Source organism: Nannospalax galili, unplaced genomic scaffold, assembly GCF_000622305.1.
Source record: "Nannospalax galili isolate Female #2095 unplaced genomic scaffold, S.galili_v1.0 scaffold443, whole genome shotgun sequence".
In the NCBI taxonomy this organism is placed as follows: Eukaryota; Metazoa; Chordata; class Mammalia; order Rodentia; family Spalacidae; genus Nannospalax; species Nannospalax galili.
Window position 1 is genome coordinate 3,533,704 of NW_008352479.1, and position 23,754 is coordinate 3,557,457.

The 23,754-nt window shown below is 45.6% G+C and overlaps 1 protein-coding gene across 3 annotated transcripts in view; it reads right to left on the minus strand.

Moving 5' to 3' along the window:
• The window catches only part of Ano10 (anoctamin 10), a 160,127-nt gene that overhangs the window by 19,882 nt on the left and 116,491 nt on the right, over positions 1 to 23,754 (minus strand). For 2 of the 3 annotated variants that reach the window (XM_008849484.3, XM_029554265.1), the window contains one exon: positions 11,006 to 11,122. In XM_008849484.3, the coding sequence (XP_008847706.1) occupies positions 11,006 to 11,122 (117 nt within the window). Of the gene's footprint in view, positions 1 to 8,194; positions 8,716 to 11,005; positions 11,123 to 23,754 lie in introns of those variants that run through there. The other variant, XM_029554266.1, reaches the window with a different exon arrangement.

Genomic DNA, 23,754 nt, shown 5'->3' on the forward strand with positions numbered 1-23,754 from the left:
CTTTAACCACTGAGCCATCTCTCCAGTCCCTAGAAGGTTTTTTTGTTTGTTTGTTTGTTTTTAAGGAAAAAAAATCCTATGCAAATTATTCCTGACTTTGTTTGAACAGTTTAAAGAATGTGGCTCTGGGACTTCTAAACTCTTAACTATGCCAGCTGGGAAATCAACAGCTCAGGTGTGGCTAGCATAGTGTAGGAGACACAGTGCTTCAGTGGAGTGCTCACCTGCCCATTTCTCTGCTTCTTTCTTCTCCCTCCGCCCAAGCCCAAGGAAGAGGCCACAGGGGAGGGGGAACAGAGTGCCCTCTAGGTCGCACTTACTATTGGGATCCTCTAGTGGCAACATTTAAAAGTGAATTAGGTGCACTTACCTACACACAGGCAATGCACACATTCACATAAAATAAAAAAAATTTTTTTTTTTTAAATGAATTAGGTCAGGTGTGGTGATGCATACCTAGAGTCCTGCTGCTTGGGAATCTGAGACAAGAGAATCCCAAGTTAGAGGCCAGGTCAGGCAACGCTGCAAGATCTTGTCTCAGAATAAAGTGAAAAGGGAGCCAGGGTTATAGCTCAGTGGTAGCATTTCCATCCCCAGTACCCAGTACCCCTCCCCAGATGCAAGGTAGCGTCATCAATAGAGGCAGAGCTCCCCTGGCAGCTCCATCTTCTCCTTGCCTGCTGTTACTAGGAAAGTGGCCCACACACTCACATACACATAAATAAATAAATGCAAAAAAAGAAAGGAAGGAAGAAGGAAGGAAAGAAAAAAAAAGAAAATGGTTTTCCACGACATGCTTTAAAAAAATCAACCCATTAGTCCAAGAAAAAAGAAAATGCAACATGGGTTTATTCTGACTCTAATCAAAACAATCCTTATCATGTGTGAAAACAGAGGGAGTTGAAGCTGAGTCTCCCAGACATGTGGCAGCTCACTTTCTCTCTCACTACTACTAAAACCAGATTTGCAAATTAAAAACATGCAATCACTTTTTGCCCAGACAATTCTAACAGAAGAATGTACAAATCTACTCGCAGGAGCCCAGCTCTCAGAACCAGGTGACAGACAGACTGTCCACATCCACTTTTCAAATAATGCATAAGAGATTTTTTTCCCACATTGGCTAGGAGTTAAGATCTGCTTTGCTAACATAGCTGGCAGCTTAAGACCTGTCCTGCAGACTCTAAAGGAAGAGCCAACTAGAAAACAAAATGAAGTCACTAATCAGGAAAAAAAACTTGCTTTCTTTCAACCACATTCTAAGAACAGGGAAGTGTAACACTAAAGAGAATTTTTAAGGGGCCAAGGGGGAAAGATGAGGTGTCATAACCTAAGTCTCACAAGCTGATGGCACCTGAAATGGGTCTTTTCCCTCCCACCTTCTCACAAGGCCTTATTCACACAATTTCATCTGTGAATGGCATCACAGGGCCATTTGGTTAAACATCCAGAAAACATGGCACAGTGGAACCTAGCACTAAATCTTATTTCATGGTCATCTCAGAAAACCGCAGGATCAGAATAATCCAGACCTATCCTCTTACCTAACCAGGTTTCCAGATTTAAATAGGGTACTCAACAGTCACCCATCTGTGGAGGTATGTGTATGGATGTAACGGGTCAAAAGACAGGTCACCTCAGATATCCATTCTTTGTACGTAACAAGCAAAACTTTTATTTACTTATAAAGCCAGTTAGATCACACTTGGCAATCCCAGTACCCAGGAGGCTCAGACAGGAGGGGCAACTTCAAGGCCAGCCTGGGCTACAAAGTGAGACCCTGTCTCTAAAGAAAAAGTAAAATGAAATAGAATGAAATAAAGTGTTGAACTGAGACTCGGCAGGCCTGTACTTCCTGGCCATCTGAGGAATAGTTAAGGTGATGGACTGCTAGAGATCTGCAGTAGGAAGATTCACTGAAAAATGCTTGTTTCAAGTATTATCCCATCTTACACAGTGAGCAAGTCTCTATGTCTTAGCTTTGAGGATCTTAGTATACAGCATAAAGAGGTAGGAGCAAGGATTCAAGGATGGCTCAAGAATTCAAAGAACAATCTTGGATGGAAAGTTGGAGGTTCTAAGGTGGCATGGAATAGTGAAAAAAAGAGTTCAATGGCTAAACCTTTACTAGCCGCTAGTTCTGGAGGGAGAGGGAAGCAAGCGAACATAGGACCCTAGAACCAGAAGCCTGGGGGCAAGGTATGGTTTGCAATTACTGGTTGCCTGATTATAGACAATCTTTTTTTAATATTACATAAAAGTAGAGAGAGTAAGAACACACCCACTGTCTAGCTTCAATAATCACTAACTCACAAACCTGGGCCATGGCTTACCCAGTCAGCCTCTTTTCCTGGACTGCTAGTATATTAGCTTTCTGTTGTCTAACAAATTACTCCAAAACTCAGTGGCTTAACAAATTGTTTATCACCTCATATTGATAGTGGGTCAGGTATATGGAAATAGGTGGCTCTGGCTCAGAGCTTCTGTGAAGCTTCAATGAGAGACTGCAGTCATTCAAGGCTGGACTGAGGCTAAAGGTGAAGGACAGACCTGGCCTACAATCTGCTTCTGTAAATAGTGTTTTATTGGAAGACAGAGTGTGCAGAACTGAATGCTTGTGACAGAAACTATAGGGTCCACAGGCTTCAACTATTTACCCCCTGGTTCTTTACAACAGGTGCAGAGAATCTGCCTAGTTACAAGGGTCTCTTCTATGGCTGCTGAGTATCCTCATAATATGGCAGTTAGCTTTCCAAGAGCAAGTGACTCAAGAGGTAGCACAAGGCTGACTGACCATAACATCTCTAATCTCACTTGTCTCCCTTCAAGATTGCAGCAAATCAATGGATTTCCAGCCAAGGTTCATCAATCATTTACTTGTAAAGATAAAAGGAGCGATCAGTGAGATGGTTCAGCTAGCAAATGTGCTCGCCACCAAGCCTGACAATCTGAGTACCATCCCTGAGATCCATATGGTGGAAGGAAAGAACCAACTCCCACAAGTAGTCCTCTGACCCCCACCCCCACACAGTAGAATTCATGCCTTCCCCTCAAATAAAGACATACATGTAAAAATAGTGCTTTTTAAAAAAGATAAAAGATGCTTTTAACCAGTGTTGAGACTACCTTTCAGGATGCTAGTCCATCATCTTTTGGTCTTGCTGGCTTACCCAAAACATTGTTTTCCTTGACCCACAAATTGTGTATTCATTGGGTATCATTCCATATGTTGACATGGTCCAAAGTGCAAGGCAGCCAGCATTTTAACATCACGGATCCCCGTGGCCTTCCCTGTGGAGTGGAGTAGTCTTGTGCTTCCAGACCTCTCTGACCCATCCTGGGTTGGATCTACTGAGATGGTGATTAGAAAAATGCTAAATTTCATTCTATCTCACAGCTTAAGCAGTAGCTCTGTAAGTTAAAAAATCTGGCTTTGAGTTGGCCATTCTCTCTCTCTCTCTCTCTCTCTCTCTCTCTCTCTCTCTCTCGCTCTCTCTCTCTCTCGCTCTCTCTCTCTCTCGCTCTCTCTCTCTCTCGCTCTCTCTCTCTCTCGCTCTCTCTCTCTCTCGCTCTCTCTCTCTCTCGCTCTCTCTCTCTCTCGCTCTCTCTCTCTCTCGCTCTCTCTCTCTCTCGCTCTCTCTCTCTCTCGCTCTCTTCTCTCTCTCTCTCCACAAGGTCTCCCTGTAGCCCATCTGGCCTGGAACTCACTATGTAGACCAGGCTGGCATCGATCTCACAGAGATCCACCTGCCTCTGCTTCCCAAGTGCTGGAATTAAAGGCGTGCGCCACCATGCCAAGCTAGGCCATGATTCTTATATCTTAGTGGGAAAACTAAGATATACAAATTTTAAATTTGCTTAGAAAACCAATAGGATCAGTAGCAACTGACTGCAGCAGACTGTTTACTATGAGACAGACAGGATCAGAAGGCTTTCAAGGGCTGTAGCTATAGTTTGATGCCTGTGTGTACTCCGAAGTGTTCTTTCTTAGTAAGCATGGGATACAGAGGAAAAGTGCCACATCAATGGTACAGGAACAGCTCTGGAGTCTGAAGTTGTCAGTTCTCTAGCTAATAAGGGTAAAAGGTGATGCTTTAGAATTCTACCTGGCCATGTTGTTGTCCTACCCTGGTGAGCTTTCCTTGTTCCTGGGGAGGTGGAGAATCTGAGTTTTACCGGCCAGGCATGGGGGTGGGGGAGGTTCTGAAGAGCTCATGTGTGATTCCTCAGCGTGCATTCTTTCCCTCAGCGACCCCAGAAAGGCAAATTACTGTTTCCATTTTTGCCTGCATGTCTATTTTAAGGTCCCTGTTTTGTCCAAGGGCACTGCTTGTCATTTATTTAATGTACTGGTTCCTGAACTATGTGTGAGTCAACAAAGTCTCACCAAGAGATTTATCACGAGCCTGCTGGATGCCAGGTCTTGTGTACTGCCTGGACCCTGTGGGCTTCATGGCTTACAGGAGAGACAGAAGCAAAATCAAGAACAGTGGGCCACGTCACACAATGGCAGGAGGCAGGGGCCTGTGCTAGGAGGTGGGGACAAAAGACACCTGGTGGGGACAAAATGACCAAAGACACCTGCTAGAGACAGAGTAAGAGGAGGAAGGACAGGAGGGGAGGCTAATGAGGTACCCAGGAGCCAAGATCCACTAGAGCATCAGTCACTGTGTGTGTGTGTGTGTGTGTGTGTGTGTGTGTGTGTGTGTGTGTATGCGCCTGTGTAGGCTGTTAGTGTATGTGCAAATGCAGATGTGCATACAGAGGTCAGAGGAGGATGTTGGATGTCCTTCTCTATCACTCTCCACCTTATTCTTTTGAGACAGTCTCTCACTGAGTCTGGAGCTAGGCTGACAGCAAACTCCAGTGATCCTTCTGTCTCTGCTCCCTACAGTGCTAGGGTAACAGGACTGCACAGCCACAACCCGCCTTTTTATTTATGTGGTTTTGGGGATCTGAATTTAGGTCCTCATGCTTGTATAGAAAGCATTAACACACTGAGCTCTCTCTCTAGCCCAATTGCCTCTAAAGAATGTTATCATGCTGGTTGTGGTCATGCACGGCAGGATGTGCCAAAGAAGCAGAGGCAGGAGGATGGAGAAGGTTAGCCAGTTATTGGCTGGGGACAAAGCTACAGTGAGGAGAATCACAGTGCAGGGCTCATATTCTCCCTAGCACATCCCTGCCTTTAGGACCATCACTTAAAATCACACGCAGCTATGTGAGGGCCATGGCAGCAGGTGGGGCTGCTGCAAAGGTGCAGTCCGATTGGCCACCTTTCTGGCTACAGGTGCCATTCATTGTACCCTAGAATTTCTCGCTGTGTCATCCAAGATGCTCAGGCATGAGGAGGCCCCTTCCCCTCAGTATCCCAATGCTCCTCAGCACACTGCCTCCCACTGTCTCACTGGAGCTTCACCTTCACCTATGGCCTTATGTGGCAGGCTCCATCTTCCCTGGCCCCATTGGAGAAATGGGAGGAATTTAATATAGGCAGGCTGAGCCACTTGCCCTACTGAGGCTCAGTAAGGGACCATGAGATGAGCTGCCTGACCCAGGAAGAAGAGATGGGTGGGTTCAGACAACACCCAAGCTCTGTACACCCCATGAAGCTGGGCATACCTAATGAACTTGTACCTGACTTTGGGCCCTGGAAAATGGAAGGACCCTCTCTCCCTGAGGCCCAGGGCCCTGGCATTGTGGGTTCTCACAACTTTATTTGAACTCAAAATCTCATTTTTTAAATTAAGTTTTTAGAAGTCTTAGCTTTCCAGAAAGATTCAATAGGCAGCACCAAGGCCCCACACACCCTGTTCCAAACATTTCATTCTGAACTAGGTATTGGCAGATCATTACTGATTCCATATTCAGGAATCACATGCTTTCTCTGCTGTGAAATCTTACACATGCATCAAAAACGCTTGCATGTTTATTGTGACATGAGAGCACAGAAGCAGGAAAGGGAAGCTCAAGAACTCTCAGAAGATGTGGGGGAAATGGTTAAAACAGATTTAACCCCAGAAAACCAAGACAATATTTATTCTTCCCGTGCTAGGGATAGAACCCAGGGCATCTTGCATAATAAGCAAGTGCATGCTTAGACAAGACTGTATCTGATGAGGGCTGGCCGGCAATCCTGTCTGGGCAGTGGTCCTGCACCTGGTTCTGGCCCTGGCCCTTGTTCTCCAAGCTGATTGTAGAGGCTCCTGTCTTTCTAGGAGGCTCCAGGTGGCTGCACCTGATAGATCCCTGGCTCACCTGCATGCTCTGGATTCAGCAGGGCCTGACTGCTCAGTGTGGCCAGCAAAGTGCCTACTGCTGCTCCGGGTGTGGCCTGGGCTCAGTTTACAAATGGTACCTGGGTAAGACTCTTTTCTATTTTTGATTGGATCATAAAATGACTGAACATTGACTAAGTCAATGTGTAAAGAGATGAAAGGGCATCACTTGGGTGGTATTTACCTTCTGGAGTTTGTCCTAGAGGTTTCAATGAGTGGAGTCTGATCATTTGAAATGGCCTTTGCAAAGCAAACAAATTGATGTGCACAGTTTGTGCTCGCCTTTAAGCAAGTCTAATTTTCCTATATATTTTGAAACACAACTGTTTCCTACTAGAAGGGATGAACCTCTGCTTCCAGAACTTTTCCTTCCATGTTCATTGCAGTGCAGCACTCATTCCAAGCTGAGAGGAGTAACGGAAGCTGCAGAGCACCCACCAAGTGGGATGCAACCAGGGTCCTGTGTCAGGATCACTGGGTACGCTGGTTAAAAGGCCAGCTGCCTCAGACCACGACATCCAGCCTTTCATTTATAAAATGAAAAACTGAGGTGAAGAGATAACCTGGTGGGCACGGTTCCTGGCCCAGAACTTGCTCCTTCAAGACACTCCCCTCTGTGCTTTGCTAAGGGGTGGGCACTGGGATGGGGTTGTGGGAAAAGGAAGAGTTTTAACATGCAAGGCCTCAGATTCGGGAAACTGGGTGCACAGTTCAGGAACACATATGTTTTTTAAAATGCTACACCTGATCTGCATAGCCTTACTTAAAAACTGGTGACTTAATATTTCCAATTATATTTTGTCCTTAAAATGGGAACTGGATTGAAAAGTATCAATTGAAATGTAAACTAGACATAATGTAATAATTTAGAAGCAGCAGCACTTTGTATTAGGAGCCCACCAGCTTCCAGTTGCTTCACAGGGGAGTGAGGAACAGGTCAGGCATTAGTGGAGTTTTTAGATATGCTCACTATAGCTCCATTTTTAATCTGGCCTCAGAAACTAGCCAAGAGACCAGAAGCTGTTCTGTGTATCACAAAGGGCAAAATGAGGAGTTGAGGCTATGCTTAGTTACAGGGAAGCTGGTGGGAGGTCACACCAAAGAAGGAGAAAAACACAGGTTCTAGATATGGCACTCATCCAGAGAAACCCAAGGTTGTGGGGACCTAAAAGCCCCACCTTACAGAGGTCCGAGAGGAAGTTACTGGGGGTGTAGCCTGGCTTGCTTTGAAAGTCTGAAGAATACTTCCGCACTGCTGAGGAGTGCATGATCAGCGTGTGACCATCCTTAAGATACACCCTCAGAGGGAGGGGGGAGTTCCAGGTGCCTTTATAAGCTTTGTAACACCTGCAATAAATGAGTCTCTGCCTGACTAAGACTCCCCGTTGTGTCTGAGTGTCCCGGGCTAATGGGGGCGGCGTGGGCTGGCGAACAGTGCTTACTCATCCCCAATCCTCACCTAGCCCGGGGGGGTTGCTGGTTCGAACCCCCGGCACAAGGTGGAGCCAATTCATCTGAAGTTTTGAGAAGCACATGAAGAGTGATTGTCCAAGATTTTGTACACCACCCCTGCCCAAGAGACTAAGTGGGAGATGTGATGAAAGCTCTGCTCTCCTGATAGTAGAGCCAGGCAGAGTGGCCCATGCAGCAGTGAAACCAAGGTCAGTAGAGGCAGCTGCTATGAGGCCTTCTGTCCAACCATCACCCTGGACCTTGTACTCTCCGATGGGTAATTAGAAGGGAAGAAGGCAGCAGAGACAATGAGGGATACCCTTCCTGGGTTTTAAGTTTCTAAGAGACCTGACCCTGCCCAGATCAAGGCTTCCTGATGGCAGAGAACACCAAGATCTTCTCTAGGCTCAGGAATGGCTCAATAGTGAGCACTTGTCAAGAATATGCAAGGCCCTCAGTTCTAGCCACAGGAAACAGATGCATGCATACATGTATGCACAACGGTGTTTAGAGCAAGCTAGGAGCATCCTGTTGGAAGGTACTGACAGAGATGCTGAGTTGGAGGAGCTCTAGACTCCATCTCTCCAGGACATGACAGCTCAGTACCCAGATTACCTTTCTTACAAGGCAATGTCAGTTTGGGTCACAGCTAAGTCCTTGGGAGAAAACTCCATGGAGACTTGAAAATAGAATTGTGGTCAGTGTTTCATTTGCCAACAACAAATACATTTTCCTATTTGCCCTAAGGTGTCCCTTTGCTACTTTTTGAGGTATCTGTAGGTCTGGGAAACACAACTGTTGACACCAGAGAGGCCATTTAGCCACATGTAGTCTCAGCAATTCATGAGGCTCCAGCAAGAGGATCCCAAGTTCAAGGCTTCCCTAGTCAACTTAGCAAGACATTACTCAACAGAAAAAGAGGGCTGGAGATATAGCTCGCTGGTACAGCACTTGCCTAGCAGGCACAAAGCCCTAGATTTAATCCCTGGGACAGAAAAGAAAAAAAAAGTTAAATCAAAATTTAAATTACAATACAAAATGATTCTTGCTAAGGTAATGTTACATTTGCACTGTACCAAAACACAGTCACTGAAACAGTTTTATAACAAAATATCTTGAGACGATGAAATCCCTCAGTAAGAGACTAGTTAAATAAATTATGGCATATAATTTCAGTAAAAATTCTTTCTAAAAACTATTTTATTTATTTTTTATTTTCTGTGTAAGAGTGTATTGCCTGCATGTATGCAAATGCACCTGTGTCATGCAATGCCTACAGAGATCAGAAGAGGGCACAGAATTCCCTTAGAACTGGAGTTACGGATGGCTGTTAGCCTCCATGTATATGCTGGGAGTTGATCCTGGGTCCACTGAAAGAGCAGCCAGTGCTCTTAACCACTGAGCCATCTCTCCAGTCCCATGATCCTATTTTTAAAAATAAGATCTACCTGTACAAGTGTGTGTGCGTGTGCATGTGTGCATGTGTGTGTATGTGTGCATGTGTATGTGTATGTGTATGTGTGTGTGTAGTCATGCTTCCATGAGAAGCATACCTCAATGCCTATTGGCCCAAGTAGGCCTTGAGTTTTGGATCCTCCTGCCTCAGCCTCTTGAGCCTCTGAGAATACAGACCTGGCTTAAGTTTTTTTTCAACTATGTTCTAGAAAGGCTGAATCCATTTAGGCCTCTGCTAACATATGTAAAGGAAGTCCATGTCTCACAGGACACAACGGCATGTCACCAACATGTTCCAACAGACCAACCACTGGCTGCTCTTGCAGAGGATCTGGGTTCAATTCCCAGCACCCACCATGGTGGTGAACAACTGTTCATAACTCCAGTTCCAGGGGAATTCTACTCCCTCTTCTGACCTCTGTGGGCATTGCACAATATGGGTGCACTTATATACATGCAAGCAATACACTCATACACATAAAAAATAATAATTTTTTAAGTTAGTCTAAAGACCATATTTAGTTTCTTTGGAATTTTCAATATTTTAGTTGCTTATTATTTCTTATGAAAGGAAACATAAACCTGCTTCTTCCAGAACATGAACTTCTTAGTTCTCCCTTTTATCTCCCTGCCTGGGCAAGCAGCTCAGAGTGGAGCCAAGCATCCCCAGGACTGTTCCACTATAGAGCATGGCCAAGATTGGGGCCACTATGGAGCATGGATGGCCAAGATTGGTGTGCTAGGGCTGTTTTACTACAGAGCATGGCTGAGGTTAGGTCCAGGGCTGTTTCCCTATGGAGCATGGCTAAGGCTTGGTTTAAGGTATGAACACACTAGCTAACCCATGAGCCAAAGCAACCTGGACTGACCTCTGGCAGACTCAGAAACTTGAGTCTTGTCATCTACTGTGGAACAATGTGAGCATAGCTCTGGCAGGGGACCAGGATCTTCACCTTCTCTCCTAGGTTGACCCCACCTGATCAGGGGCACAGTACTTCTCTGACATGGGGGTCCCCATCTGGCACACTGCTCCAAGAGCCCTCACTTCCATGGGAGGGTCAGCTCAGGTGGGTAGGTCCTCTTCACATTTTATTTTCTCCAATTCTCCAAATAAAAGAAGAAAATGCCCCATGCCAAGTGGTTGCGAGGATGAAAATATAATGTGGTCCAAGAGGTGCTAGACCTAGAGTTTGTCTCAAGAAGACACTGCCTGGTTCATTATCTTGTTGCTTAAATTGCTACATCTCACTAGCGATAACCCATGCTGGGCATTTAGGATTTTGCCATCTCCCTGGTCCTCACTACCCCATGGGGAGCCTGAGTGTGCCCTCTTCCCCCTTCTCCCTGTCCCCTCTTTTTCTCTTTCATCTGGTAGAATGTGGAAATCATCTTCACAGCTTCTTTGTTGCTCCTCCCCACACACTTTCCATTCTCTCTCATTCTGTAAGACACTATTCGGGATCCTATTTACTCTCTTCTCCTCCCTAGTGTTTCTGTGCAGGGTAGAATTAGGAATGGTGGGGAGCTGCCCAGGATAATTCTTAGAAATCTGCCTTGTTCCTCAGCTCAATGCTCCATTCACTACTTACCATCATACCATCACTTAAGTATTTCTGCCTGCCTAGCTCACTCCTTTAAACCGATTTCTTGCTGACAGTATTAGGATCTAGGTTTGACTATGCCATCCTCAACTGGAGTCCTCTGTGTTTAAGCTGGCAGTTCAAAGTCCTAGAGGACTCTGGGAGCAACTCTTATGCAGAGGTTCCTGCTATGTCCTAAAGAGATCCTGCCTGTCTGTGTCCCAGGCCCACTGTTCTTACCTGCTGTTTGAGTGCCTCCAAAGATTCAAATTCCAACCTGGCCAGTTTCATCTGGATGTGCCGTGGTTTATCAGGGATGGCAAACGCAAGTATGAACTTTAAAGCCAGGAGTGAGTGCTGCAAACAGAAAGACCACATGTTAACACCATCCATTCACATACATGTGCCAGGAGACAAGTTGGAACCTAAAAAACCTGGGGCACTTTCCATATGTTACTCCTAGAGACTTGAATTAGTGGCTTCCGAATTATCAAAGACCGGCCAGGCTAGGCGTTGTAGCCCACTCCAGTGTGGTCTACCCCACAGTTATTGGCTTAGTGTTAAGAGTACTGGCTGCTCTTGCAGAGGATCCAGGTTCGGTTCCCAGCATCCATGTGGTAGCTAACAACCATCTGCAACTCCAGTTCCAGGGGATCCGATGCCCCCTTCTGGTCTCCTTAGGCATTGCACACACACGATATACTTAGATACATGCAGGTAAAACACTGAAACACATAAAATAAAAATAAATACGTAGCTGGGTGTGGTGGCCCCACATCTTTAGTTCCAGCACTTGGGAGGCAGTGGCAGGTGGATCTGTGTGAGGCCAGCCTGGTCTATATAGCAAGTTGCAGGCCAGCTGGGGCTACAGGGAGACCTTATCTCAAAAAAGACAAAAAAAAAGATTTATTTAAAAAATAAATACATTAAAAAATAAAATCAGCTATATGTTGACACCACATGTTACTGTCAGTGTTCTGTAGAAAAGTAAAGCTCATTCTGAAGTTTTCCACAAAACTGTTTTGACCTATATGTTAATGAGCAATGCATTTAGCACATGGCACTTGTAGATCTGCTCCACTCTCTGCCCAGCACCACCCACCATGCTGCAGGCTGAGTCAGTCAGTCCTCCACATCCCAGTGGTGTCCAATGTAGAGTCCTTCATGACATGATAATCAGTAAATACTGGTGGCTAACTGTGATCTTAAGCTGCTCTCTCCATAAGTAGTAGTGGAGAACAGAGAAATGTCCTGTATCCTTTAAACATGAATGATGAAGACCATCTCCTTCTACCCCAGCATCATGAAGAAGCCCTTAACAACACAGTGACATGAGATTTAGAAATAGGCTGGCAGCATTGCCCACTGACTCCAGTACTGCAGAAGCCCCGCCCTGCCCAACTGATACCTCCCTAACCCAGCAAACAGGAGCAATACCCACAGACATCCCAACCATCAAAGAACAAACTTCGAGGGAAAATGACTACATGTTAAAAGCTGAGAATCTCTAATGGTAAGAAATAATCAAAAGGTGTTAAAGAAATCAAGGAGATGGAACAGCTTTCAAGATGAACTACATTCAACTGTTGACAGAAAAGAAGACAACTGAGAAAAACGAAATGAGTTCCTCATTGTAAGATTTTCAAAGACAGACCAGAAATCACAAAGTGACTTTTGGGAGAACTGTGGGGTGATGCAGGGGCAGCACCATGCCAGAGCAAGGAATGATTGATCAGAAGATCTGAAAACCAGCAGCACCCTGCCAACTACTGCACTACCAGTGGTGTGAAGTAGATCAGGACTGGAGGATGGGCACCACGGCTAAGGACAGGCAGGCCTCACCTCACTGTGACCCCATGTCCAAGGACAGGCAGGCCTCACCTCACCGTGACCTCCATGGCCAAGGACAGGCAGGCCTCACCTCACTGTGACCTCCATGGCCAAGGACAGGCAGGCCTCACCTCACTGTGACCTCCATGGCCAAGGACAGGCAGGCCTCACCTCACTGTGACCCCATGGCCAAGGACAGGCAGGCCTCACCTCACTGTGACCTCCATGGCCAAGGACAGGCAGGCCTCACCTCACTGTGACCTCCATGGCCAAGGACAGGCAGGCCTCACCTCACTGTGACCTCCATGGCCAAGGACAGGCAGGCCTCACCTCACTGTGACCTCCATGGCCAAGGACAGGCAGGCCTCACCTCACTGTGACCTCCATGGCCAAGGACAGGCAGGCCTCACCTCACTGTGACCTCCATGGCCAAGGACAGGCAGGCCTCACCTCACTGTGACCTCCATGGCCAAGGACAGGCAGGCCTCACCTCACTGTGACCTCCATGGCCAAGGACAGGCAGGCCTCACCTCACTGTGACCTCCATGGCCAAGGACAGGCAGGCCTCACCTCACTGTGACCTCCATGGCCAAGGACAGGCAGGCCTCACCTCACTGTGACCCCATGGCCAAGGACAGGCAGGCCTCACCTCACTGTGACCTCCATGGCCAAGGACAGGCAGGCCTCACCTCACTGTGACCTCCATGGCCAAGGACAGGCAGGCCTCACCTCACTGTGACCTCCATGGCCAAGGACAGGCAGGCCTCACCTCACCGTGACCTCCATGGCCAAGGACAGGCAGGCCTCACCTCACCGTGACCTCCATGGCCAAGGACAGGCAGGCCTTGCCTCACCGTGACCTCCATGGCCAAGGATAGGCAGGCCTCACCTTCCTATGTCACCCATGTAAGTAACCCCTCCTCTATACTCCTGTGAGTAACCCCTCACCCATGCTCCTGTATGCTTTCACCTACCTGTGAGCAATCCCTCACTCATCCTCCTGTAAATGAAGCAAATAAACTCACTGGTTCACCAAACTAGACTTGAGTGGGACTGTTACTTTGGTCTATTGCCTGTATCCTATCTGGGGTGAGCAGATGTTTCGTTGTATCTCCTCAAAAAAGTCAAACAAAAACCATCACGCAGTTTGTCTTTGTTTCAAGGACATAATGAATGGAAAGCTTCTTTGGTGTTTAAAAGGCATCTGCACAGTGTCTTCATACCCTTCCAAACCTGAACAGAGACAAAGCCAGGCAGGGCAGGGAGCAGGGGGCAGAGGACAGGGCAGAGTAGCACCTGGGACCCAGCACACAGCTCTCCCCAAGCTCTGCTCCTGATGACCTGAGCCGGCACAGAGCTGGACAACACAAGCAGCCTGGGCTTCCAGGTATCTGCACAGACTATCTCCCAAAGGAAGCCACGTGAGGAACAGGGCTGAACAGGTTAGTGGAGTACTGAAATATAGAAGTTCCTATGCAGAAAATGCCAACCAGTGGAACAAGAGTTACCATAAAAACATCAAGAGCTTTTATCACCTCTCCCCCACAACCTAATTCAATCAAAGGTTTTGGGTTTTTTTTTTTTTTTTGAAATGCCAATTAGAACATATGAATAGAAGCAACTAAGGGATTATAAATAAATTGTACCTCATGGGCTGTTCTCTTTTTAAGATATAATCCTTGGGGTTGGAGAGGTGGCTCAGTGGTTAAGAGCACTGGCTACTCTTGCAGAAGACCAGGTTTGGTTCCCAGCACCTACATGGTAGCTAACGATTATCTGTAACTCCAGTTCCAGGGAATCCAATGCCCTCTTCTGATCTCTGTGGGCATTGTGTAATACTGGCACACTTACCTACATGCAGGTAATACACTCATACACATAAAATAAAATTTAAAAACAAACAAACATATAATCCTTGTTGCAGGGACTTGAAGCCAGAGACTGAGTGATAGGTATCGTCTATCAGTAGGGTGAGAAAGTCAGGTTTTAAGGCCTTGGCTAGCATAGAGCTCACCATCCTGAGAGTGGTTTTCATGTATACAGCGTGTCTGCCTTCCAGAGCCATGTTTCATGCACACAGCAGCTTCTAGTCTGGGTCTGCTGGTGGGGAAGGAAGCGGAGTCTGTGGGAGGGTTATGTTTCATTTGGCACCCACTTTGTGTCTTTAACAACTATTTTGATCACTTGAGAAGTAACATAAATCAAGGACCTTAATAACCAGAAGCAAAGTGACACCTGAAGACCTGCTTTCCACTTGCTGTATGCCTGTTCCATCTGCTTTTACTTAATTCACTCTGGAGAAGTACACACTTGTAACCCCTACACTGTCAGCCACAGGCCAGCTGGGGTACTGCTGGGCCCTATAAAGGTGGTGGCTCCACGGCAAGGCAAGGACACAGAACCAACGTCCTGAAGCCCCTGGCCAATGCCAGGCTCATCAATGTCTCACTCTTTACCTGATAGAGCATGGTGTTAAAGTCTGGGTCCTGCACACCCTCTAAGGCCCAGAGGTTGAAGGCTTGGTCCCCAGTCCATGGCACTCCTCGGAAGTCGGGGAACCTTTGGGGTTAGGCCATCAAGGGTATGTCCTTGAGGGGACACTTAGCCCACTCTTCTTCCTCTCCCTCTGCTTCCTGGCTGCTGCAAGGTAAGCAGGTCCCCAGCACATGCCCCTGTCGCCATGGTGGGCTGCCATAGGCCCACAGTAGCAGGGCCATGCAGACCTCCAAAGACCTGATTCAGAATAAACCTTTTCTACTTTTTTTTCAAAAATTTTATTTATTTATTCTTATTTTATGTGTATGAGTGTTTTGCCTGCATATAAGTGCATCCATGTTGAGCAATGCCTGCCAAAGCCAGAAGACGGTACTGGATTCCCTAGAACTGGCATTACAGATTGTTGTCAGATGCCATGTGGGTGCTAGGAACCCAATCTGGGTCCTCTGTAAGAGTAGTCAGTGCTCTTAACTGCTGAGTTATCTCTCCAGCCCCTGTCATCTATTTTTAGAATAAAATCTTATTGGAAAGAATGTTCATGTACTTTAGTCAAGCCCCCTAAAATCAGATTGTTTCTATCACTGAAAAGAGAGTGTGGGCTGGGGGCACAGCTCAGTGGCAGAGGGCTTGCCCAACATGTATGAAATCCTGGCTCTGAGTCCATGCACTGCAGAAAGAGATGAGAGGGGCTCCCCTTATTTTCTGTCTTTGTGTGTGTGTGTGTGTGTGTGTGTGTGTTCCTGTGTGTGGTGCATGTGTGTACAGATGTATGTATGCATGTTCCTGTGTGTGCAGGTGTATACACATGTGTATTCCTGTGTGCAGGTGCATTTGTGTACAGGTGTGTGTTGGTGGAGGTAGAATAACCTTGGTGTCGCTCCTCAGGCACGGTTGACTTTTCTGTTTTGAGACAGGGTCTCTCACCAGCGTGGAGCTTGCCAAGCAGGCTAGGCTGGCTGGCAGGGAGCCCCAGGAATCCATCTGTCCACCTCCTCAGTGCTGGAGTTATAAGCACACACCTGGACTTTTCACATGGGCTCTGGTGATTGAACTCAGGTCTTTATATTTGTAAGGCAAACGCTTTGCCAATTGAGCCATCTCCTCAGCTTTATTTTTTTTAAGTCTTCAATTTAACATTGGTCATCTGCACACAAAAATTATTATTTATTATTTTTGTTTCACATACTGATCCTAGGTCCTGACATGAAGAAGCTGGAAGAGTGCTGGTATCCTGCACGGAGGCAGTATGTCTCTAATGTCCTCTCGGCACTGCTATTCTAAAGCAAGTTCAAAACAAAGGGCTGTGTTTTCAAAGCAGAGGGCTGTGCTAACGCCTGTGACACACTAGAACGAGGAAAAGTGAAGGGTCTACTTAACATTAAAAAACATTTAAATAACTGCTACATGCTGAAATAATTAATTTCTTTAAATAGAAATGATGTGCAGCATTTTGCCTGCTTCTCAGATAACTTAGTTGACTCTCTCCCTGGCAACCTGGTGCTCAGCAGGTGTGGAGAGCCACCAGCACCTGCAGAGTCATTAGGAGAAAAGGAAAAGGATATTCAAAAATAGACTCACAGACACCGCAGTTCATAATTAATGATAATCTCAACTGCACTTCGAATGTCATCTTTTAGATAAAACATGAATATTTTAAGCCTTCGAAAGTTTTACAGTACATAGAGGTTTACCTTGAAGCTGATAAGAATCTTCTAACTGAGCATTTCCCCCATGACTCAAAGATGAGCTCCTCCACAGCTACTCAGAGGCACACAAAAGGCTCTGCATCCCAAAGCAGCTCTGGCAACACAAGACTGTCCACCAGCAGAGAAATGGAGGAGGAAACTGGTACATTAGAATGGAAATCTGCAATCATGAGAAGCAGTGAACCAGATTCATACACAGCAATGTGGATGTGATAAACATGAATCGGAGTAAAGAATAAGAAGTCTAGAGCCCCTGACTGTAGGTCGCCCTCACAAACAACAGCTTAAATGAAACATGGAAGACAGAAGGAAAGGACCTAGAGTACACACACTAATATGTGTGCCCACTCAGGGGAGGGCTGTGGAAGTGGAAGTGGTTGAAATACAAGCAAAGATGCCGGTGCCACGGAGCAAGGGGCAGGATCAGCTTGACTTGTGCACCTGAGGAGGAGGAGGTACTGGGAGATGAGGATACCAGGTTCCTGCAAATAAAATACAATCAGCACACATGTTCAAGGCTCTCTAGTGTTTGTTACTGTAGTTCTTGCTCAGAACCATCCCTAACATACCAAGACTAGGCACCCAACAGTACCTCACTGGAGTGATGGAATATTCTAATGCCGTCTGTGGTCATGGATGTATACTATTGTCAAGATCCATCAAACCAAACATTTGAAGTGGATCCTCTTTATTCTATGCGAGTTATTCCACCAATAAAGTTGACTGAGAGTTCTAGGAAACAGAATGGCACAGTGAGGCTTAGCTCTTCTACTTTTAACTGTAATAGTAGGAATGTGGTCTGATTGAAAAGCACCAACCACGTTGCAAGGCTAATTAAGGTAAGATGCAGCAAGATCTAGGATTCCCCATCAATGTGCACTTAAGAAATGAGAAAGGTTTGAAACAGCAACATTTCTCCAGCTCTCGTCAGAGTAATGGAGTTCTCAGCAGCTTGGTGCTTATCTGTAGTGCCTTCAGAAGTATAATGTAAGTATTCCAGGTCCTGTTTCATCTTTGGTTATAAACCCTTTCAATCCACAAGCTGTTTTTTCTTCACAGTACAGTTAACTGCTTTCCTGTTTTGGCCATAATGTGCAATGATTTTTAGTTAGTGGTACTTGTATGCATTATTCATTATTTTAAAGTACAACTTTGGGTACTGTGTTGGTGTGCAGGTGGTGTTCAAGGATTCAAACAGTGGTCTACCCATTCCACAGGCTCACTCTATAGTTTCCACAACTGCTTTTGTCACCACTATATTCCAGCGTGCAGCACAGTGCTGGTCCGTAGACCCTTAGGAAATGCTCAAAAAGTGGCTGAAGGGCCATCTTTGACTAGACACTGTCCTGCTACAGAAAGTAAGCCCTGGAAAAGGGGAAGGTTTCTGTGCAGAAGCAGACAGAGTGACAGAGCACTGGGGTGGCAGAGACTGCATGCAGGGACTGCAGTGGCACTTGGCTTTCTTGCACACAGGACTACAGAGAGGAGAAAGGAGCCTCTGCAACCTATGTATAACCTATGACTGTAAGCCAAGCTGTATGAAGGTCCATAGCCCCATTCTGGAAATGATGTGTTCAAGCTTCAAACTGAGTGGTTTAAAGAGGAGGGCCTATGATGGCAGTATTCAAATCTCTAGACATCAAACAGGCTCCTTCCACAACCTGCCCTTCACACAATTCTTTCAAGTTCATATTGACATTTACTATTGATTCTTCAAATCTATTGTTTTTTTAAAATTTTTATTTATTATTATTTTTATTTTATGTGTATGCGTGTATTGCCTGCATGTAGGTAAGTGCACCCATGTTGTGCAATGCCCGTGGAGGTCAGAAGAGGCTGTCAGATCCCTTGGGACCAGAGTTACAGACAGTTGTTAGCCAACATGTGGGTGCTAGGATTTGAACCCAGGTCTTCTGCAAGAACAACCAGTGTTCTTAACTGCTGAGCCATCTCTCCAACCCCCAAATCTATTCTTTAAATCAGCAGGACTTGAAAGCAGGTGCACAACCAGGCAGGGACCTTCTATACTCCTTTATAATATCCCTGGCTCTATTAAAACCATTGCTTCATTACTTGGGCTGTTATGAGCAAAAACACTGAAGATTCTGAAAGTTCCAGAACCAACACTCTTGTCTTTAGAAATAAAATTGCTCTAGCGAGGGCTGCATTATAGTCACTAAGAAGGTACTACAGTCCAGGACGTCACTCTTCTGTTGCTGTGACTGAATTACATAACAGACAACTTAAAGGAGGAGGAACTCATTTTGGTTCACATTTTTTGAGGGTTCAGTCCATCATGGTGGGGAAAGCAGGGTAGAGCAGCTCAGTTTATATCATGGCTGACCAGGAAGTAAAAAGGAAGACAGGAAGTGGCTGGGGATAATATATCCCCTCCAAGGACCTGGTCCCAGTGACCTATTTTCTCCAGCTAGGCCCCATCTTAAACTTTACATAACTTCCACAAACAGTGCCAGTGTCTTGAGACCAAGTATTCAGAACATGAGTGTGTGAGGGCTATTTCATATTCAGTTCACAAGTTACAGCCAGCCCTGGCCTCCAAAGGTGTTTGGCTATCTCAAAATGCAAAAGTTCCCAAAGTCTTAACAGCCCCAACAATGTTCAAAAGTCCAAATTTAAAGCCTCTTCTGAGACAAACTCAGAGCTGTGAGTCCCTATAAAATCAAAAAGAAAATGATTCATTTCCAATATACAATGGAATTGAGGAAACATTCCTATTCTGAAAGGGAGGAATGGGGACTTAGAAAGCAAAGATGAGAACAAAGTTATCTGAAATCTAGCAGGCAAAAATTACATTCTGTAGCTCTGTATCTGGAAGCAAGGGCATGTGGGCAGCCCCACCCCTCCGGCCTTTTGATTTATAGCCATAGGGCTTCTCTTTGACTGGCTCTACTGGCTGCCTGCAACTTTCCTTGGCAGATGTCCACACTACACTGCCTGGCCTCATAGGCATCTCTTAAAAATCCAGGTGGAAGCCTGCATAACCTCATAACTCTTGCATTCTGTGGGCCAAAAAAATCAGTATCATTTGGATGGTGCCAAGGTCTGCCAGAAGCATGAGCAGCAGCCAGGCCACCTTGGACCACAGCTACAGTGACCTCTGAATGCCTGGGTGGCAGAACCCTTGGAAACACTTCTGTGGATGGCCCTGGGCAAGCTGATGCCACAGCAGCTCTCTTGTCTTCAGTCTTTCAAATGAGTTTATAGTTTATACTCAGAACTGAGATGGAGGGGTCAGGTCAACTTTCTACTGTCCTGGTATAGAATGCTTGGCTTCTCTTCAATGACACAAATCTCTCTCTCTTTCTCTCTCTCTCTCTCTCTCTCTCTCTCTCTCTCTCTCCTCTTTTGTCTTTTTAAGACAGGGTCTCTTTTAAATAGACCCACTGAAGGGGTACTCCAGTTGCCTCACCCAGTGTCCCTGTTCAGCATGGAAGAAGTCAGAGCAGTCTGCATCCCTATTCCCTATTGGCAATTTGGGTAACCCCTTCAGAGGATGGTGTGATAAGAATAGGAAGTAGTAATTGGCTAGGCAGTTAGGATAAAAAGACCCCAAAGAAAAGTCGCCAGTTTATTGGCTTAAATCCACAATGGCCTTGATCCTCTTAGCAACTTACTGTGTTCCAAAGGCCAAAAATGTCAACAACATTTGGGAGATTTTATCTAATCCTTAAGAGATTTTAGGGTTACCTCTTCAGAGGGGAGAATGTTGGAGAAGCAAAAAGCCCCATTTTTTAAAAAATCACATAATGAAAGAAAAAAAAAAGACAGGGTCTCCCTGTAGCCCTAGCTTGCCTGGAACTTGCTATGTAGACCAGGCTGGCCTTGACTGCACAGAGATCTTCTGCCTCTGCCTCCCAAGTGCTGGAATTAAAGGTGTGTGCCACCACACCTGGCTAATGGCACAAATCTCTTTAACAACCACATTCATTGCCCACAGCTTTTTGTTTTCTAAATGCATATTATATGATCCTTATGCTCTACTTTCATTTCCCAAATCTTACCACAAACCTGGCTAAAAGCAGTCAGCAATAACTATGCCATAGCCTGAATGCTGAACTGTCTTGAAATGTCTTCTGCCAAATTAGTCATCTTTCAACTCAGCCTCTCACAAAATTTCAAGACATGAATAAAATGCAGACAAATTCTTTGCCAGAATGTAATACAAATGGCCTCTTTTCTGATTTCCAGGAGAGCCCATCTGCAGTCTTGGGAGCAGGGTCTTTAGTGTTGAATATCTACAGCATTTCAGTTTCTGAACTCCCACTGGAATCACCTGTTAAGCTCTGATTTCAGTGTTCTAGGCTTCTCTAGCCAATTTCCAAATTCCCCGTGAAAACCAGGCTTAAGAATCACACAGTTGGGGCTGGAGATATGGCTCAATAGTTAAGAGCACTGGTTACTCTTAAAGAGAACCCAGGTTCGGTTCCCAGAACCCACATGGTAGCTAACAACCATCTGCAACTCCAGTTCTAGGGGATCCAGTGCCTTCTTCTGACCTCCATGGGCACTACACAGCATGGGTACATTTATATACATGCAGCCAAAACCTTATATACATGAAATATAGATAAATAAATAAAATTTAAAGCAGAACTAGTCAGTTTTAGTCACAGATATGAGTGCCAGAAACCATTTATAAATTTGTTGCTTTTCTGTTGTTGTGCCATTACCTAATATAGATAATTTAAATGAGGAAATGGTCATTTTAGTTATGCTTTCAGAGGATTAGATCCACCATGGTGGGGCGGTCATGGTGGGATGATTCAATTCATACTGTAGCAGGCCAGGAAGCAGAGAATGAGACAAGAAGTAGCCAGACGGGGCTGGAGAGATGGCTCAGCAGTTAAGAGTACTCTTGCAGAGGACCCAGGTTCAATTCCCAGTGCCCACATGGCAGCTAACCACCACCCATAACTCCAGTTCCAGGAGATCCAACGAACTCTTCTGAACTCCGTGGGCATTGCATGACACGGGTGCACTTACACACATGCAGGCATAACACTTATACACATAAAGTAAAAATAACAAATATTAAAAAAAGAAACAGCCACAGTAATGTACTCCAAGGAGGCTTCCTATTTCCTCCAGCTCAGTACCACCTACTAAAGATGCTACAAGCTCCCAGAATCATACCATCAGCTAAGCACTAAGCCCTAAGCATTGAAAACATGAGCCTGTGGACAGCATTTCATGTTTAATTCACAACAGTACTCAGTCTTCCTCTAGTGAGTAAAGTATACAAAAGTTCTTACAGGCATTCACACATTTGTTTATGCAGTTATATGTGTGAGCAAGAATATTTACACACATCTGAACCATAACCCAAGCTCTTTCCTAGAGTAGACTGCAAGCTCCATTAACTAAGAACTTGATGTAAGGGGCAGTAAAGGGTTCAAGGTGCAAAGGAACTTGGGAGGGAGCAGGACAGGCAGAACAGATGAACCATGAAAAAGTAGTAAAAGCATATGGAAATATGCTACTGTAAGGGTAGAGTGTGACACCCTGAGTTTATCAAAATGGAGGACATACATAGCACAAAACATGAACTCTACTGTAAACTATAGCCCTCAGATAATCATAACCTATCAGTGCTAGTTCATCAGTTTCATTTATTTATTTACTTTGAGACAGGATCTCACTAGCCCTGGCTGGCCTGGAACTCACTTTGTAAATGAGGTTGGCCTTAAACTTACAGAGATCTTCCTTCCTCTGCCTCCTGGATACTGGGATAAAAGGAGTGCACCACCACTCTCACCAGCAGTTCATCGATTTTAAAGCACATACCACACTGAAGTAAGATGTTAACCACAGAGAAACTGCTTGGCTGAGTGGAAAATACATGGCAACTCTACCTTTCTATGCAATGCTTTTATAAAAATAAGTTTGCTCTAAAAAATGAAGTTAATTGGTTTTAAAGTTATGCTGTAAATCAAGTTTGCAGTTTTTAATGTTACACCTCTAGATGCAGTCGTATTCTGACTGTATAATTATCTCATGAAATAATTTTAGAAGGAAACACTAATGATTTCTTCTTTTACACAGTGCTGCCCAGATGACATAGCAAATACTCAGAGAACACTTTCTCTGGCTAGAAACTTATTTGCAGAAACATCAAACACTCCACCTCAAGTTTAACTAACAGAAAAGTATGTCCAATTAAAAAGCAACTATTCTCCACCCTCGCAGGAAGGCTAGACCCAGGTTCGCAGGCCGAGAGCTGGAGCCGGCTGAGGGCGCGCACCCCTGGATCAGGCCGCCGCGCGAGGTCCTGGAGGGCAGCATGGGGCCAGTTTTGGCTTCCCACGTTCCAGAGCACACATGTAATCAGTAAAGTCGAAGAGGGGTCAGCAAGATCACAGCCTGCAAAGGCCCTTGCCTCCAACCCTACCAACCTGAGTTCATCCCCAGAACCCTCATGGTGGAAGGAGAGAACCAACTCCTGAAAGTTGTCCTCTAACCACCTTCTCTGCCAACAAGAGATACAAAGTTCAAACTTGACCCAGCCAAGTTCTACAGAACAGAAAGCTTCAAAAATTGGGTGACTAAGCCAGACTGGATCCTCAGTTTTCTAATTAGTCTAGGCAACCCTTGGTGCCATAAAACATAATTTGCGAGATTAAAGTGGCACTGACCTTCAAGAAGAGGCGGAAATACATGGTGCTGAAAAGCATGGGTCCAACTACCAGACCATGGGCCAAGAATCTCAAGCTCCATCAACCCCTGCTGAATGGGTAAGGTACTTAATCACTTTGTGTCTGTTTCCTCATCTTTAAAATAGGGATAAAAACCAGGTGCGGTGGCACATACCTTTAATTCCTGCAGTCAGGAGGCAGAGACAGGTGGATTTCTGTGAGATCAAGGCCAGCGTGGTCTACATAGCAAGTTCCAGGCCAGCTGGGGCTACAGGCAGACCCTGACTCAAAAATTAAGGGCTGG